A 20042-nucleotide genomic window follows, 5' to 3' on the forward strand; every position below is an offset into this window, starting at 1 on the left:
TGTTACCATCTGGAGTATATAGTCGCAGTCTCAGAAAAAGGAGTCTGCCATCTGGGACAGACATGCGAAGAACTGTCTTCACCCAGAGGGTAGTGAACTCTATACCCAAGAGGGCGGTGGAAGCATAGTTGTTGAGTATATTAACAGCAGAGATCAATAGATTCGGAGGGGAAAAATGGATTGATAGAAGTCCTGGCTTTGGGGTAAACGTCCAGACATGAGGAACACTCTTTTTACACAGAGGGTGATATCAGGAAAGAAACGGCTCAGAGGATAATGGACCAAACAGAGGGACCTTGGGTCCAAATCCATAGATCTCTCAATGTCACCGTGCAGGTGGATAGAATAGTTAATTTAGACAAACAGCATGGAAACAGGGCCTTCCAACCCACATGCCTGTGCTCCCAAAATACCCCAGTTAATCTGCGTTTTGAAGGATGGAGGAAACCAGAACACCTGGAGTCTGCAGAAGAGATTTACCAGGATGTTGCCTGGATTAGAAAATATGTCTTGTGAGGCAAGGTTAGCAGAGCTGGGGCTTTTCTCTTTGAAGCGAAGAAGGATGAGAGGTGACCTAATAAAGGCGTACAAGATGATGAGAGGCATATCCCAGGCAGGAGGAGCCATACCTGAGGACATCTGTACAAAATGAAGGGAGAAAATTGTAGGGGAGACATCTCGGGTAGGTTTTTTTACAAAGAGAGTTGTGGGGCCTGGAACACATTGCCAGGGATGGTGCTGGAGGCTGAAACAATACAGCCATGTAGTGCATTGAATGACTCAAACCAAGTACATCGAGGTCGACCAGTCCAGGACTGACCTGGGTCTGGTCAGGAGCATCCCTTTAAGACCTGCCAGTAGGTGTGGCTATGGCTCTCAGCCAATCACTACTACTATATGTAAATATATACATTGGTGATAGTATCCTGTACTATCACAAGCCATATAAGAGACTTTTAGACAGACACAAGAATGGAAAAAAAAATAGAGAGTTATGAGGTAGGGAAGGTTCTTTTATTTTGGGTTAGGTATTTATAAGTTGGCACAACATTGTGGGCCAAAGAACCTGGACTGTGCTATAATGTTCTATGATCTAAACATAATGGGATAAGCTTTGGTAGACAACTTGGTAAGCGTGAATAAGTTGGATCAAAGGTCCTGTTTCCCTGCTGTAGAACTCGGTGACTCTTGTTGAATGATGAGCAGGTCCAAGCCCCCACTAGCCAATCACTGATTGGCGAAAGCTGTGAAAGGGCCCTCAGCAATCCCGGGCTGGGCTTCGGGGTCCATCAGCAGCACCCCGCTCTGCTTCATGGTGCAACCGCGGCAGTCGAGCCTCCTATACGATCTGCAGAAAATATGATGCGGATGGCAAGCGCAATCTGACCCAAGGTTTCCAGCGATTGATTGTTCATTAATACTGAATCAGGATATGTACTGTTGACTGTTCGTTGGCATGAAATATTATTTTTGATTCTCCCTTCAGAGAAGCAGCAAAATCCTATCATCAGAAATAAAATGGGTCACATTCCTATTCCTTGCTCCCTGTGAAAATCCTCATCCAATGAATGCAGTGTAGAATCTGAAGGGGATGGATGTACAATTTCCAAACATTATCTTTATGCACGGTTAGCGTAGCAGTTAGTACAACACTGTTACTTCGAATCCAGGGCAGCCTGTGAGAAGCTCTATGTCATCCCCGTGTCAGCATGGGTTTCTTCTGAATGCTTCGTGTTTCCTCCCACCCTTCAAAACGTATGAGGAACTGTAGGTCAATTGGGTGTAATTGGGCGGCGTGGGCTCGTCAGCTAGAAGGGCCTGTTACCATGCCATATTTCTAAGTTTTAAAATATTGTAGAAGTTTTAAATTTTAAACATTAAACTTAATTCAAAATCATTCCCCATACCATTCAATCTCTGACTTACTTTACTTCAAAAGACCTTTCCTTTTTCTATTTCCTTCATCCTCTCCTTCCTTTGCCCTCTTAAACTTTGCTTCTCCTCTAACTTTCTGCAGCTCTGACGAAAGGTCATTGAACCTGCTGAGTGTTTCCAGTATCCTTCGTTTTGATTTCAGATTTCCAGCATCATGAATGGTAGAGTGTTTGAGTAGGTACATTCAAGTGATTAAGGATTCTCGCTGTTTTGAAAACGACTTGCGTCTTTATTGGATGAGATCTATATTGAAATATTGTGCATTGGTAGTTCTCATTTGTCCCACAAGATAGCAGTAAAGACCTCTGCAGAGAAGTAGAATGTTTGCTTCACAGTAAAATGTAAAGTAAGAAGTGTAATTCGCTGAATTTTTGAGATTTCTGCAGTTTAACAATATTTTTAATAGTGATCTTTAAAATTAGAGTATTGTCAGTAATTGAAAGTTTATTGGTGATTTTATTGTTTCAAATGGCAGGCCCTTTACATGGGGTAAGAGTTTCTCTTTCTCATGTACATGTGGCAAAATGTGCTATTGCTACCTGAAGTTTTGCTTTTTTGGGATTAGAAAATTGAAGTTTGGTCTTATGCATTCTACACAATTTCATCTTTGTTGATTCTGATAGACTTATTTTAGTTGTTTCAAATTCTTAATGCAGCTCAGTTTATAACTCCTCCCAGCCAGTTTCTCAACATGGTTCAAGTTTCAGGAAAGAGGCCACCATTTAACCTTGACTGAATGTCTGATCCTTCCGTCAGCATGTGGGCCCTTCAATCCCATCGTTGAACATTACAAATCAATGACCTTCGTCATGTTTGTGTGTCTTTTCAATTAACTACAAAGCTATGCTTCTTTCTGTGGGCTAATTGTACAACAATTTATAGATCAGAAATTCTCAGGCACCAGAAATACAATGTCCAGAATAAAACAAAGAACTGAAAGTCAAAATATGAAAGAAAAGAGATACAATTACTACTAATAGGTGGAACTACAGGTACACAGTCCTTTATCTGGACATCTAAAATCCAAAAGCTCCAAAATCCAGCAAGTAGGGAGAGAGACAACAGCGTGAGTCAGGCAGGTGAGAGACTGGCAGTGTGAGTCGGGCGGGCGAGGGGAGACCGGCAGTGCGAATCGACGGGCGAGGGTGGGGGGAGAGGGCAGCGCGAATGGAAGAGGGTGGGGGTGGATATGGCAGCACAATTTGGGTGGACTTAAATCTGGCTTTCTGAAATCTGGAAAAATCCAAAATTCGGACCACACTGTCCCCCAAGGGTTCCGGATAAAGGATTGTGTACCTATCTAATATGGCTGCAAAAAGTTAGGACTGCAAATTAAACTATGAAATAGTTAGAAAGTAGAGAGGGAAAAGATGAAATGGATCGAGAAACCAAGGTGGTTAATAGTAACAGTGAAAAAAATGCCAGGCAGCAAAGACTGAGGGGTGTGGATGGAGATAAGAAATGAAGGATAAAACCCATTTATAAGATCTTCTAGTCTACTTTATTATGGAAAATGAAAGAACTGTGCAAACAATTTAAGCAAATGAGCCAAGAACCAGAAGTCCTATGGGATTTCAGTAGTGTATTACATTAACAAAATCAAAAACAATGCCACTTGGCAAAAGAAAGCCAAAAATTCCGACAGAAGAGAAAAGGTTGACTTCAGTGGACAATGTTGATCATCCATCAACTTGCAAACATAAGAAACTGAAAGGCAGGAAAGGACAGCTTGCTCCCTGTCCCTCTGACGCCAGGTTTCACAACAGATTTCACCTCCTTGAGAGGCAAATAGAGAAAGAGCACAAGTCATAGTCATACAGTATAGGGCAAGCTCTTCAGGTTGGCATTCCGAACTAGCCCCATTTGCATTTGGTCAACATCCTTCTAAGTCCTTTCTATTGACAAATCAATTCAAATGTCTTTTGTACATTGTAATTATGCCCATTTCAACAGTTTCCTCTGGCACCTCGTTCCAAATATGGACCAACTTAAATGGAGTCGAATCGGTGAAACTGGTTTGGAAATTCCTTCTCTCTGGTGATTCAGGGAAGTTCATGGACCATGAAGGTGTATTCTTTCAATGTGATGCAATCTTAGTTCCAGGGAAGACTACTTAAAGGTGTAGAGAGATCTAACACCCACTGATAATATGGTCCAGATAGTTAATCCTCCCAAGAAGATGAAAATTATTTTAACTAATTTCCCATTCCTTTTTTAATTTGTTAAAATAAAATAATCCCACAACAGCAGCTCTATCTAATCCTTTGATTTTTTTTCAGATCTTTGAAGATCATGTCTAACTGACGGACAGGAGACTAAATTACTGTAAAATATTGATTTTCTTCCACCTTTGTCCACGGTTTCTGTATCATGTATTACACATATTACACATCTAGAGTCTATTTGAGTCTTTTGGCAACATCAACTTTTCTCTAGCTCATTAGATGACAAGGCAGAACAAAAAACAAATATGGCATGTCAGTGGTATTGCACATAGGAAATGGGAAGGGCACAACTCCTGAGCAGCTACATCACTGCTTTTTTCATCCCCAATTACCAGAGAAGATAGAGAGTAAGAGAAGATAAATGGAGTAAGAGTGACATAAGTGGAGCCAACAAGTGGAGAACAGAGTTAAATGGCGGTGAATTGCAGTAATCATTCCAATCATGAACAGCGGGACACACAAAAGGAAGTAACTAATTGAAGGGAAAATTAAAGAAATGGAAGACAGATGAAAGTTAGATATTTGGGACATTTTTGAGGACATAGAAGTGAAACAATGTAGCTTTGGTAAAATTTCAGAAGAAAGAGAGAGACATTAGCTGAAACTGAGTGGCATGGGGGCAAGATGTGAACTGGACTGAATCGCTTGTCCTCTTTCTGATTTATTACAACCACTGGTTACTCAGCATTTGAAGTCAATACTTTATCTTGGTTCAATTTCGAGATGCATTTTCCAACTGCCTTTCTTTTTAGGAGAGAGTTGAATTTTTGGAAAATGCTAAACCTTTGGTCTACCCATTATAAAACTGGAGGACACGGCAACTTGTTGGACAAGGGAACTAATAATGAAAAGCCAATGGAAAGATTAATAAAAGTAGTGGAGCAATCATCTTGGATTCATCCACATTTTTCTGGACATTGATTCCATTTTTAGGGAAAATGGAAGACAAGGAGGCATGAATGAATTCTGATGGACGCGATGTAATGATGAGAGCTCAACAAGGAAGTGTTCACTTTGGCAATACTTGATAAATTGAGGATGGAACTGAGAGAGTGTGGTTCCACAGAGGTGAATAATGAAAGAAACTTGAGAACCCCAGTGTTTTGGGCCACACTGGCGCAAAATGGAGAAGCATTCCACTTGCAGAAAATGTTCGGGCTTTTTAACGTTGAACTGAAAATTGTTCAAAAGAAGCGAGAATCCCCTTGACAAATAAATCTTTAAAACATTTAATGCCTGATCTATCCCATTCTTTAAAAGTTACATCAATCGTGGAAGGTTTAAAGAAATAATTAGAAAAAATAGGACGAGAAAGAGAAAATCTCATTAAACCAAAATGTTTTCTAAATTGTATCCAGATCCTCAAAGTATGTTTAACCACTGGGTTCTTAGTTAATTTATTTAAAGATAAAGGAAGTGAGGATCTGAAGAGAAATAAGAGAAAATGTAATGATATTACTGGCATTGTAAGGAAGGACACTGCCTACAAAGTTTCACTTTTATGCTGATGGTTTATTGCTTTTTATCTCTAATCATGAGACTTCATTGCCTTTGATGCTTTCTTTAATTTTTCATTTTAGTCAATTTTACAACCAGTGGTTGTAATAAATCTACATAAGAGTGAAATTTTTCCTTTGTACAATTTGGCACCAATAAATATTAAGATTCCTTGTAAAATTGTAAGAAATCAGTTTACCTATTTGGGTGTAACAATTACTAAAAACTATAAAATCTTATTCAAAGAAAATATTTTCACCTTAATCAAAAACGAGAAAGGGGCGTTATCAAATTGGTCGCCCCTTTTTTATCGATGGATGGTCAAATCAACTCGATTAAAATGAATATATTACCTAAATTTTATACCTTTTTCAGGCTTTACCAAGTTTTGTTCCTGTCTTTTTTTTTTGTTTCCCTTGATTCAATTTTATCTTAAACATAGAAGAATAAACATCCTCGCCTAAATAAAGTCCATTTACAAAAAGTTAAAAAGAAGGGAGGTTTAGCCTTACCAAACTTAAGGCTTTATTATTGAGCATCCAATATATGAAATCATCTGTTTTGGTATGCTATATGAACCGTGAAGACTGTCCAATATGAGTCTCTTTGGAATCTAATTCTGGAGCTATTTATTTAATGCCAATATCTTTAATATTTTTAAGTTTTATGGATCGAGTCATAGAAAATTTAATTCCCCAGTGACTGATCTTCTAATCTTTGAAACGTTAGCAGTGACTGTATGTTCTAAGAAAAGATGTGAAGGAAAGGGTTATAATGTGATGTTCTTGTGTTGAATTCTTTGGCTTGGCTTCGAGGACGAAGATTTATGGAGGGGTATGTCCACGTATGCTGCAAGCTCGTTGGTGACTGACAAGTCCGATGCGGGACAGGCAGGCACGGTTGCAGGGGAAAATTGATTGGTTGGGGTTGGGTGTTGGGTTTTTCCTCCTTGTCTTTTGTCAGTGAGGTGGGCTCTGCGGTCTTCTTCAAAGGAGGTTGCTGCCCGCCGAACTGTGAGGCGCCAAGATGCACGGTTGGAGGCGAGATCAGCCCACTGGCGGTGGTCAATGTGGCAGGCACCAAGAGATTTCTTTCGGCAGTCCTTGTACCTCTTCTTTGGTGCACCTCTGTCTCGGTGGCCAGTGATTTTTTTCAAATCATCTTGTGGATCATTGTGTTGAATTATATCTAGATTGAAGGTGCAGGAATCATCGAGTTCAGTTGAGTTTAAGTAGGAAATAATATGGAAATTAAATATAACTCTCATTTAGCTGCCAGACAGTTATACTCTATTTAGAATTGATCTTATTACCAGTGTGTTTAGTTCTTTTGCTCAAACTTAGATAGTGTTACAGGTAAACTAGTTTTTAAAAAAAAATATATATATATATATATCCTGAATTTGGTAAATTTTAAGAGAAGCTGCTACTTTTGAGACTCATGGACAAGGATTTCAAGTCTGGCACTAAGTTGATAAAGAGGGTGTTGGCATTGTTTCCTGTCCTGGTGGGTCTACCTTGCCTTGGTTGGTAGCCAAAACTGAAATCATTATGTGGTAGATGGAAAACATCAGCCAAGTGGACTTTGCTCCCAATGTTTGTTAAGAAGGGTACAGCCAGGAAGTTATTCCCAGCATTTTCTATTATGGCAAGATCGCTGAAAGCTGCACAAGTCACAAGAAATTACAGCTTTGACAAAAGGTTATAAGGTTCTTTGTTTTTTTTGTAAAAATTTTAATAGATCCATCATTGCCTGAGACTAGATCCCAAATGTGTACAATATGCAGTTTGAGGCTTCTGCATTCCTTTAGCGCACTGCAACTTTTGAAGTCCAGAAGTTGGAACAGAGTTGAAGGCGTACTGGCACAGACTTTGATCCTAACCTTGTATCCTGCTGCTCTCGAGTACTCTTCCTAAAATCTGGGAATTCCAACTTCCATGCAAATCCATTAAGATTTTATATGCAGGTTACACAACCAACTGGAGAATCATTACCATCCCCAGTCAATGAAAATAGCTGCACATCCTAAAAATTGTAGTTCACAATACCAGAAACATTCAGCAGACAGGTAGCATCTTTGGAAAGAGTTAATGTTTCAGGGCAGAGACAATTTTTCAGAACTGAAAAAGAGAAATTTAAAAAAAGTCATTTGAAGTTGCAGAAAGTTGGCAAGAAGAACCACCGCCATTCTAGAAACATTCATCAGTGGCTTTGGGTGGGGTTGTGGTGGAGATCATTAAATCCAGTTGCCCCGATTATTTTTTTCAAATCATCTTGTGCATCTATGGAGCTTTATTCTTAACACGGGCTCTTGTGGGTTTGTCAAAGTTAAAACTGTGAGAATGTTTCCAGAATCCACAAAATCATTTGCTTATTTATTTAAAAGTAAACCATGGACATTCTGTGTTTTCCCCACCTGGAAACCATACTGAACTGCTAGCTCCACTCTCTCCCGAAGCTCAGGTCTGAGGTGTTTAAGTCAGCCAGCTTGGCCCCTGGACAAGAGGTCGCAGTATACTTTCACAAGGCCAGTTATTGAAGCAAACTGTGGCAGGGTGTGCATGGCTATGAAATGAAACCAGACGGAATAGCAAGGAACAGTGCATCTGACTACGATGAGCTCGATGCATTCTCTGCTCACTTCAAACAGGAGTTCATGTCACAACAACCTGATGAGTCGAAGTTGATGACAAGGTGGTAGGTTAAAAAAAATGGGATTAGTGTGAGTGGATGGTCCATGGCCAAAACCCTGTTTCCTTATACATATCTCTGAGATTCCATGATTTCTGACTCCAGCTTTGTTTGTGCAATATTATGTTCTCTAATCCCCATTGTGAAGCATATCATATATGATTTGTGAAGAATATAACATGGAAGCCATTGATCATATGATCCATTTCCCTTTCATATTCAGATAGATATTTAATATGAGCCAGTTAAGTTGCTTATAACCTGAGTGAACGGAGGGATTAGTTGCAATTAATTTTATACTTGTGATCAGGTCCGCATAAGATACCTTGCAAGAGAAAAAAAACAAAGAAGCTGCAAATCTTAAGTTCATTAGAGATGTCACCTGGAAAGGGCATCTCACACAACAGAGATAGTGAGAGGACAATTAATTTCACAAAACTATAAAGGGAATCGATAAAGAGGAATGGTCACAGTATTTCTCCCAGGACAGGGGTGTCTAAAATGAGAGTGTAGAGTGAAAAGGGAAAGATTTAAAGAGGACCTAAGAGGCAACCTTTTCCACACAGAGATTAGTAGGTCTGTTAAATGAACTGTCAGAGGAAGGTCATAGAGGCAGGTACAATTATATTTTTTTTTAAAAAGCATTTAGACAGGTTCACTGATAGGAAAGGTTCAAAAGAGCCAACTGGAGGCAAATGAGTCTGCCGGAAGTGGGCAACTTGGTCAGCAATGATCTGTTTCCATCTGTACGGCTATTTTTCCTCTTCTGCAGGTCGAATTCACTTTTACCGTGTTTTCTGGAACCCAGTTTTTATTAGATTGAGTTGCCAATGTTTTCAAGTGAATTGTAATAACATAATCTAATCAAGGCAACTGGCTGAGCTATGTGGAGTAAAGAGGCCCCTGGTTAGATCTCTGATTAACATGCATGTTACAGTGTCTCAGTACTCTTGGAGACTAGACTGACTGCCCTGCTTTTTATAGAAACATAAAAATTTATGGCCAAGAAAATGGTTATTCATCCCAGCTGACAGAGAGATATTTAGGCCAATTTCACTTTCCAGTCCAGTGTCCATTGCCTTGACTTGATAGTAGATTCACAGCACAGTGACAGACCCTTTCAGCCCACAAGCCTGTACCACGCAATATAGTTATTGTCATCACCTCACAACTTCAGCATAATTGAAAAATCAATATTTATTTTGAATGGAACCTGATGTCATAAGTCATTTTAAGCCCCTCCAGAAATTGGATCAGATCTTTCCAGGTAGAAGCCCCCCTCGCATTTTCATCTAATTTAAATTTGCTTTGGAGCATTGCAGGAGAATTTAAATCACATTGTCTTAGAGGGCCTGTAATTGGGTAATCGCTGTTCAACCAGGTTATTCTTCCTAGATAAGCCAATAACTTCCCTTCATACATTTCCCATCAATTACCACCACGCTCTTTACTAATTTTCATCCTTTCTAACCCAATCCACAAATCACATTGGCTTAGTCCTTGGCCCCAACCAAGCCCCCACCTCACCTTGAATTCCTTCTGAGGGAAGTATTCTCCTTCTATTCCCTCTGTACAGGCCGCTATTATTTGTACTCGCTTTTAAGACAGATTCAAAGTTCAGATTTATTGTCAGAGTACCTTCTTCTTCTTCTTTCTTCTTTGGCTTGGCTTCGCGGACGAAGATTTATGGAGGGGTATGTCCACGTCTGCTGCAGGCTCGTTGGTGACTGACAAGTCCGATGTGGGACAGGCAGGCACGGTTGCAGCGGTTGCAGGGGAAAATTGGTGGGTTGGGTTTTTCCTCCTTTGTCTTTTGGTCTTTTGTCAGTGAGGTGGGCTCTGCGGTCTTCTTTAAAGGAGGTTGCTGCCCGCCGAACTGTGAGGCGCCAAGATGCACAGTTGGAGGCGATATCAACACATTGACCACTGCCAGAGTACCTCCATCACATAGAAGCCTGAGATTCTTTTTCCCGCAGGTGAGGCAGAATTACTACTTATTGGCAGTGCAAAAAAAACTGTACCCAAGAAGATAAGTACACATGTAAACAAATAAAGAAATGTAAACAAACTGACAGAAAAAAAGTACTCCAAAATAAATAATTGCAAAGGAGGAGAACATAAATGAGTTTGTTGAGTTTGTAGCAGTGGAAGCAATGCATGTGCTGGGTGGTGTGGATCCTGAGGATTGCTGCTGTTCTACAATGCCAGTGTTCCCTGTAGATATTCTCGATGGTGGGGCGGGTTTTGCCTGTGATGTTCTGGGCTGCGTCCACCACCTTCTGCTCAGGGATATTGGTGTTTCCGTACCAGACTGGGATGCAGCCAGTCACCACACACCTGTAGAAATTCCTCTGAGCTGTTGAATGTAACGTTAGCCAGGCTTGTTTTATCTCACATTCTCTGACCTCAGTACCCTCCTTTACATTGTCTGATACTGCTATTCTGCCTGCTGATCAGAGACAATGTACTCGTTCCAATAAATCAATCAAATCTCATTGGCTGGCAGAATCAGGATTCCCTGTCCTGGCAATGAATGGTAAAAGTCATGGAAATGAGTCAGGATGTGAACCAGAATGATTTTTGTTGGTTCAGCAAAAATGGGAAAATTATTACAGTTAATTGATACAGTTTATTCCTTTTAGATATTTAATTTCTGAATGTTAAATTTGCTATTGACTGCATTTGATAATTAAAGAAAATTGCAGTAAAGAACAGTTGTATCTCAGGGAATATGGACAGAGCCTCCCTCATCAGTATATTCAGGCATTTTATTTGAACTGAGTGCAGAACCGGGTAATTATTTTTCAATTTGTTTGATAGCATGGAGGTGGTAGAAATTGATATGACTGAGGTCGAGGGAGCAGAAAGGAGACGAACCAGTCTGTTATTTCTTGGTCAGGAGTAGCAGAACACAAGAAAACTCAGCAAAATATTTTTCAGAAGTGAAAACTTGACTTGTGAGGAATTTAATTCTCCAAAAGCCCAATTGTAACTGGAGAATTAATTAAATGCTTAAAAATGTTATTTGGTTGCAAGAATTGAAAAACTCAAGGAGTAACTCGAGGCCGGCGGGGCAAGTGTAGCAGTTAGTGCAGCACTCTTACTGCACCAGTGACTGGGGTGAGAATCGGCTACATGGGTGTAGATCACTCGGGCTTGTCGGATGATGGGGCCTGTTACCCTGCTGTACATATAAATTTTAAAAATGTAACCTTGTGTTATGGCATTTTTCTTGTTCTTGCCTGGGTTTTGTAGATTAATTTGATTTTAGATGATGCTATTATTGCAGGTTCTATCAGTGCTCTTACAATTGTTGAGGTGCCATTAAAGTTCTCATTGTGGCTGTGTAATTATATTTGTTCTGTATATAATTCCTTCCTTTATATTTTCAGTTCCTTCCTCAGGACCAACAAATGTCACTTCTGTTGCCCTTAACTCAAACAGTATCCTGGTCAAGTGGAATGAGATTCCACAACAGAATCGTAATGGACTCGTCCTTGGCTATAAGGCAAGCTGATAATCGTCCTGATTGTTCCCATTTTTTGAAAAACAATGTATTTCAAATTGACACAAACAAAAACTTAGAAGTTTTATCAATTTAAGGACTTGAACCTTTGATCTTTCTCCAAGTTAAATAAAAATTAAGAGAAAGTTTAAGTGAGTGAGAGTTCTCAGATCATTTTGGTGGCAGATGATTTTTTTTTAGTCTTGCTGATGTAATCCTGGAATTGTCTAGACTTGTGGGCGTGTCTTCACCATTGAGAATTTGGCAGCACGAAAAGATGGATAACTGCCAATTGTGAATGGACTTGAAGTGCCAGACATGGCCACATCCCCCATGAAAGAAGCCCCCTGTCAGCAAACCAGGTCCATGAATCAGTAGTAAAACACAAATGTCAGCCCTTGTCTCTGGATTCAACGGGCTGAACACTATTTGCAGTCTGTTTTCAGGTTGCTGAGGGCGATATGCATATTGAAAGATCTAGTCTTCTCAATTCTCATTTCTTCAGTATTAGCAAGCCACCATGGCTGGATTGGCCTTTTGAAAGAGCTGGTATGACAATTGGCTCCAATTTCAAGCTGCACTGCTTATTGGCCATTGGATTTTTCCAGTTAAAAATGAAAGGAAGATATCATGATGTCTCGATTGGCCATGGGATTAATGAGTGTAGTACGAAGTACGCGTGTTCTTCCTGGCTCCTGACCAAACATTAAATAAGCTATTATTAAAATGGAAAACGCAACCCAATATTTGTTTCATGCCAGGCCACCTGACTCTTTGGAAAGGACCTACACCAGATGGGATAGCACAGTTAGTGTAGTGGTTAGCACAACAATGATACACCACCAGAGATTGGGGTCGGGGTTCAAATCCGGCATTGTCTGTAAGGAGTTTGTACACTCTTCCCGCGTCTGTGTGGTTTTCCCCAGGTGCTCTGCTTTTCCCCCACCGATCAAAATGCACTGGAGGTTGTAGGTTAATTGGGTGTAATTGGGCAGCAGGGCTTGTGGGCCGAAAGGGCCTGTTACTGTTCTGTGTGTCTATTTTTTTTAATTTTAACATTTAATTTAAAATTTAATGTTAAGCCCCTCTGGGGCACATACAACTTGCTCTAAGCTGAACCCCAGATACTGGGAAATATTTTGGCCCTTGGATGGTATGAAATATTTAAGGTGGCACAATGGTGCAGTAGATCCATTTCCTCAGCTCCACAATCCCAGATTTGATCCTGATTTGATCCTGACATCAGGTGCTGTCTGTTTGCACGTTCTCCCTGTGACTGTGTGGGTTTCCTCCAGGAAGTCCAATCTCCTACCACATGCTAAAGACTTGCAGCTTGTTAAGTTCATTGGCTCCTATAAATTGCCTTTTATAGACAATAGGCAATTGTCTCTTTTTGGTAAGTGGTGAAGTCTGGGGGAGTTGATGAGAAAGTGGGGAGAATAAATGATTGGGATTAATTTACATTTTTAGTCATACAGCACAGTAACAGGCCCTTTTGGTCCACAAACCTATGCCACCCAATTGACCTACAACACCCAGTACATTTTGAATAGAGGGAGGAAACCCATGCAGACATGGTGCTGTAACAGTGTCGCGCTAACGATGTCGAATGTCAGATCAGTGCAAATGAACAGATAATGGTTGGTGTGGACCTGATCAGGTAAAAAAAAAACTGCTTTTTGAGCTGTGTTTCTTGATTTTTCTAAATATTTCCAAGCAACTTTGGAATGATGTGGTTGGGCATACAAAATTGTTTTAATTCCTAGCCTTCCATCTAGACTAGGTGTATAAACATGATTAGGTTCTGCTTCTGGGAATCTTGGTAAACAAGTAAATTTCTTAACTTTATGGGCATGATGCCACAAAAATAAATCAGCCATCTTACGTGGAGAGACCACAAAACTGAGAAACGTAGACAACAATATACTCTTCAGAGATCGGGACAAAGCCACAGTTTTTTTAAACTGTATTTGTTGACATGTGCCCTATCATGTGCATTTTGTTCATGCTGGGTTCAGTTCTGAATGATCGTATTCTTTTCCCTGTTCAATGTGATGCTATTTTGATGGCCGCAAAAATTTCAATCCATTAAGACACTTTGATACCAACAATGGTATCACAATGAAGTTGAGTTAAATCTAAAAGCACTTTCATGGGAAAGGTAAAAATGCTCAGCTTGTATTATCAATGATAAAATGGAAGATGCTGTTATATTCCCTTTATGAAACGATGCACCTGAACTGTTTCTTCTTTCTGGAATTCTCCTAACACGGTGTATGCATTTTTCCCTATACATAGGTTCTCTACAAGGAGAAGGACTTGGAAGCTCCAATGAAGTTCAAGACCATTGAAGGCAACACAACACATGCCGTTCATCTTGTTGACTTAGGGAAGTATGTGCTGTATGAGATCCAAGTCCTTGCTTTTACCAGAATTGGAGATGGAATGCCGAGCTTCCCACCCATCCTTGAAAGAACACTGGATGATGGTTGGTAATTTGCAGTGATAAATAAAGTAGATACATAGTCAGAAATTCTATTTAAAATTTTGGAATTGGCTGAACTGATGAAAAACTATCTCATTCACACAACTCCACCAAAGCAGAACTCTTGAAAATTGGGTTAACCTGCAACAAAGCAAATTTACATGCATTTCAGGGCATCCTTGTAGCCACTGGGAAATTTCATTCCTCATTTTTCAGTAGAATTTTCATTTTCACAAGATCACAAAATATAGGAGCAGAAGTAGGCCAATCGGCCCATTGAGTCTATTCTGTCATTCTATCATGAGTTGATCTATCCTCCCACTCCCCGACCTTGTCCCCATAACCCTTGATGCCATGACTAATCAAATGCCTGTCAATCTTTCCTTAAATACACCCAATGACCTTGCTTCCACAGCTGCCTTTAGCAACAAGTTCCACAGACTCGTGACCCTCTGACTTGATGCCCTTTTAACCTGAAGTTTTGCCCTTTTGTCATAGACTCCCCTCCATGGGAAACAACCTTAGCATATCTATTCTGTCCATGCCTTTCAGCATTCGAAAGGTCTCTGAGACATTTTCCTTTTTTACTGTCTTGAAACACCACCCCGACAATGTCCAACATTTATCAGCATTGAGATTTTGGACCACAATGGTCTGAAAAATGACAGTTTAGCCAAACTTTGTAATTCCGTTTCTGATTAATAGGCCATCATTTGTCTGCATACTTTGCTCTGTTTTACTTGCTTTTTGCCCATGGGGCTTAGGATTGTTGCCATTCTCAGCATTCCACTATGTGACCATCAAAGTCAGCTAATCTCTACCGAAGCTTGGTGTGTTGTGCACGTCTCCTGCAGACACTCGTTCAGATCCTTCTGATTCCCTGGAAGGGTTCTCCCAGCCCCAACAGTGATTGCTGCATTCAGTAGCAATGTTCCCCAGTGGCAGGGAGAGTTGCTTTCATTGTGGTACGTTCCTGGCACAGTTAGCGTGGTAGTTAGCACAATGCTATTAAACCTTCAACAACTCAGGTTCAAATACGGCACTGTCTGTTTCCACATTCTCCCTGTATCTGCATGTGTTTCCTCCGGGTGCTCCAGTTTCCTCCCACCCTTCGAAATGTATGGGGGTTGTACATTGATTGGGGTATTTGGGCGGTATGGGCTCATGGGCCAGAAAGGCTGGATACAGTACTGAATGTCTAAATTTTTTTTTTAATTGAAAAATGCATCACTTTGCAAATTGGACTTGTATTTACCAGTAGAGAGAATGATCTGATTGTGGAAGCAATGTAGACAGAGCCCAACACTGACTAACAGGCAAGTGTTGTGAAGGGATTTGCTGGAGTAATTAAACTTACATTATTTTGTAAATAGATGCATCTAACAGTAATGTTTCTTCCAAGGAATGTTAACTTCACATTGTAGGTACTTTCCTTTTTCTTGCTTTTCCTGTTCTTAATAGTCTAATATTCCGTAATAGTCTAAATAATTTAATGTTTTTAATCCCTGATTTGAAAGGATAAGCATTGATTTTGGCAATGATTACTCCTACATTTTGTACTGATGTAAGAAGTCGATAGCTAATTATTTCCCTCTGGTAACAGAAATGCAAATCGGAGAAAATAGTAAATGAGGCAAAGAGTTGATTGGGAAAAAAATAACTGAAAGATGGTTTTCCAGGGCAACATATTGAACAATTGGTTGTTTGCAATCAGAACTCCAAAATCAACACAGTGATTATGTGAAAAAGGGAGGTTGCAAAAATAATATTTTAAGCATTTCTCCTTCGTAGTGCCTGGACCTCCTGTCGGGATTCTGTTTCCGGAAGTCCGAACAACATCTTTACGTCTAGTTTGGCAACCTCCAGCAGAACCCAATGGGATCATCCTGGGTAAGTACAGTGGACTCCTGAAACTTGGGAGTAAATGTAAATTAATACATATCTACTAACTTTTTTTTTACAAGATATGTTAGGAGGAGATGAGGCAGGAAAAGAATGGACAAATCCTTAGTTATCCCACAGTGTGCAAAATAGAGCAAATAGAGTTGCCTTAACTCTAAGGAATGTAATAATAAGGGCATGTTGTTTTTCTTATTCCTCTCTTTGCAATGTGCTGCAGTATGTTTTAACTGGACATGTGATGTATGAAGATGCATTCGATTCAAAAATCTGCTAGGAATTGGGGATTATATCTGTGTTTGAATATAATTCTTGTAACCTAACCATGACAACCATAAGGCAATGTTCATAAAACTGTACTGCATTACACTGTGGAGAAATAAACATGTATAACATGAATTTTCATGTTTTAAATTTACTCCAATTATCGGGAAATGCAAGAAATTATTGACATAAGGTTATGTGAAATAATAATTTTCTCAAAGCATCAGCTGTAGAAAATGATGATTATAGTTGCAGGATAATTTCACGGAGTGAAAGAACCAAGTTGTCAAATGCAAAAGAATGTAGCAACACTGGAAAGAAATTTCTCAGCGTCGCTGAAATAAAACAAACTGTAGTTCATTAACACCGCTCCCTTTCCTCCTTATTGTCCAACAATCAATAAAATGAATGGGGCAAAGCACCGGGCAGCCAGCCTAAGAATTATTGCTTTATACTAAAACACAAGACAAATTTCCACTCTGTTATATTTGTCCCAAATGGAATCCAGAGAACGAAAAATTATTGCTTTTGCACGATCCATGAGCTCACTTTCGGATCTAGTTTGTAAAGCTATAGATTGCAGGTGTCATTTTAGGAAGATTTTGTGAACAGCAGGAAGTCATTCATTTCTATGTAAATAGCTACTTAGTCACCTTATCTTTTTCAGCTTATCAAGTGACTCATCGGTTGAACACAAGCAGCACAAATACTGCCGTGGTGGATGTGTTGAATCCAAATGCTCGGCAGTATACAGCCACAGGACTAAAGCCAGAAAGCAGTTACATTTTCCGCATTACGGCTCAAACTCATAAAGGGTGGGGTGAAGCAGCAGAAGTATTGGTGGTAACAACAGAAAAGAGAGGCAAGTAGGAGCACTGTATTAAACTACATCTAGTTTTATCAATGCTTTATCAGAGTCATTTGTACACATGATGATGTTATCAACATGTTTTCATTCATTTCTATTTTGCCAAAATTGCAGCAAAAATGAGCAGCTTAAGAAGGATATATAAACTCATGGGTCCCAGAGAAGACCGTTGTTTTCATCGAATACCTACCTATATTTTCAATGCTGTATATGTTAATACTACATCTTACAGTGCATGTTGCGTGTTTTCTAGTTCATGCCCAACACCATTCAACTGGGATCCCTACCTGGGTAATGAGCCAGCACCTTGCGGTGACAAAGGGCCAGTAACAGTACAGGACTTAATCCATAAGGAGAATTCATGGTGTGTTGACGTGGCTGAACAGATGGAAAAATACGTGTTCCCCTGCTGGGTGTTGACCTTCACCTCCCAAGTTGATTTCCTAGGAAGGAGCAGTCTGAAGTAGTCTCCTTTTTTGCAATCCACATTTTTTTGTATTCCCCTTTTATTTGGAGTAACATATACCAGAACCAATTCTGGTTTCTGTAATTCAACCCTTTGTTTCACAAGGGTCTAACACCAGTGTTCCAACTACTGTGATAAGAATATAAACCAGTATCTCCCTCTCTTTCTAGAGATTACTGTTTTACTATTGTGTGTATTGTGTGTGCCATAGCATCTTGATTTTTCAACTCCGACAATCTTCTGAATTTGACAATATATTTCTCCAGATCATAAGACATTTACGTCATCATTGAGGTCAGTTCCAATTCTTTGAAATCATGTGATCATTTACTGGAATCTTCAATAACAACCATTAATCATGTGATGTTCATACCTCTGGCTTGTAGACATCATGACTCTGAAAGATTACATCACTTCTGAATGTATTGTATGGGGGTGTGTGTGTGTGTGTAACCCTGTTCCAAACCCACTACATTCTTCTTTGGCTTGGCTTCGCGGACGAAGATTTATGGAGGGGGTAAAAGTCCACGTCAGCTGCAGGCTCGTTGGTGGCTGACAAGTCCGATGCGGGGCAGGCAGACACGGTTGCATTACTTAAGACATATTTATAGAAATATAGCTTAACACAAATGCAGGCAATCTTAGCAGGCAACTGCCATCAAGAACTACACAGATTGTATTTTCATGAAGCAATCTATGCATAAAACACATTAACCATTTATTTTAAAAGATAAATTCCAAGTCCTATGAGTGGATGCTTGTGGTAAATGCCCTACCCAGTTTATGCACAGAATAAAAAGGAAATCTGTATCCTAGTCTAACCTGTAGGAAGAGTTTATTTTCTACAATAGGTCCATGTCATTGAAGTCTGTTCCAAGGCAGCATAAACTGATGGATTTGTATGCTACAAATCACTAAGGAAATGAGCATTCCTTTGTCAGTATCAATCACTGGAATCAGCTGCCGTCTAAAACATGTTTTCTGTGTAATGCATTCCATATCAACCAATAAGTAGGGGGATTTCAGCACCCTGGTTCAAAGGGTCCTTTTATTGTCATGTAATGATACATTCAAAATGTAACGTACATGATATACTTCAACTTTTGTTTGCTGTAAGGCAAACAGTCACCATGAGCACTCGATATCCCTAACCAGAGAAGCAACAGAGACCCTTCAGAGACGCTGAGTGTCTGCGGGCTTGCCTCCAGTGCTCTCGCACCCTCTGCTGCCACACAGACTACAGTTGAAACCATCAGGAATATGAGCTCCAGATCCAAATCTCTGATATGATTAGGAAACCTTCAGCACCTTCTTGATTCCCAGTTCCAGTACCTCGTTCCCGTGAGCCGGAGTCCAGAGCCCGCAGCCGGTGTGGATCCTTAGACCCAAAATGTCAAACAGCCCGCAGCCTGTGTAGGTCCTTCAGTCGTTGAGACCCTCTCCGGTCCATTTCCATGGTCACCAACCTGTAGGGGCATCTCCAATTCTCATTCTCAATGGGGAGGGGGGGTGGGGGAATGTTCATCCCGTTTCTGGTGCCCAGTGCCAGTCCACTCCTCCCCCGGAGTCCTCAGTCGCTTGTGGTCCACTGCAGGATTTGGTTAACAAAAACCGCCATCTATTCCTTTAACAGGCCGTATCAAACCTGAATGGAGCTGTCAGCATTCAGACCAGGTGGTAGGGCTCCCCTGATCTCCTGGGTCCATAGAAATGGCAGGGCAGCTGTTACAGAAATGCTACTTTTTTTTTGATACTTCAAAGATGAAAATATACTTGAGAAACACAGATGCCATGTAATCTGTAGAGTGTAGCCTTTTATTACATCAGTAGCTTGTATACGATTGATTAAAATTTCAGCAGTTGTGCAATTTAAGAAAAAAAAACAGATAATCTTGAGGTATTAAGGCTTAAATCATTCAATAATTGAGCTTTTGGATTAACATTTTGAAGTTGTTTTGCCTTGATAAATTCCAACAGTATAGTTTAAAATAGCATTTTCCCCACCTCTAACCTTCACCATGAACCTCACACCACAGTATTGATTCTCTTCACTAATCAAATATTTCAGTTATCCTTACAGAGCAAGAATAGTTTTATTTTCATTCTGGATGTTGTAGAGCTCGTCGAAAGAACCAAAGACTTGTTGATCCAAACCAAGGCTTTTATTAGCAAAAGACAGGAGCTCTTCACAGGTGGCCGACCAGTCC

At 40.1% G+C, this 20042-nt stretch overlaps 1 protein-coding gene across 2 annotated transcripts in view; it reads left to right on the forward strand.

The window, feature by feature from the left end:
- sdk2b (sidekick cell adhesion molecule 2b) overlaps window positions 1–20042 on the forward strand; it is a 662520-nt gene that overhangs the window by 477911 nt on the left and 164567 nt on the right. For both annotated transcript variants that reach the window (XM_069930148.1, XM_069930147.1), the window contains 4 exons: window positions 11741–11856; window positions 14152–14341; window positions 16130–16228; window positions 17169–17363. In XM_069930148.1, the coding sequence (XP_069786249.1) occupies window positions 11741–11856; window positions 14152–14341; window positions 16130–16228; window positions 17169–17363 (600 nt within the window). The remainder of the gene's footprint in view (window positions 1–11740; window positions 11857–14151; window positions 14342–16129; window positions 16229–17168; window positions 17364–20042) is intronic.

The sequence above is a fragment of the Narcine bancroftii genome, chromosome 3 (genome assembly GCF_036971445.1).
Source record: "Narcine bancroftii isolate sNarBan1 chromosome 3, sNarBan1.hap1, whole genome shotgun sequence".
Lineage (NCBI taxonomy): Eukaryota > Metazoa > Chordata > Chondrichthyes > Torpediniformes > Narcinidae > Narcine > Narcine bancroftii.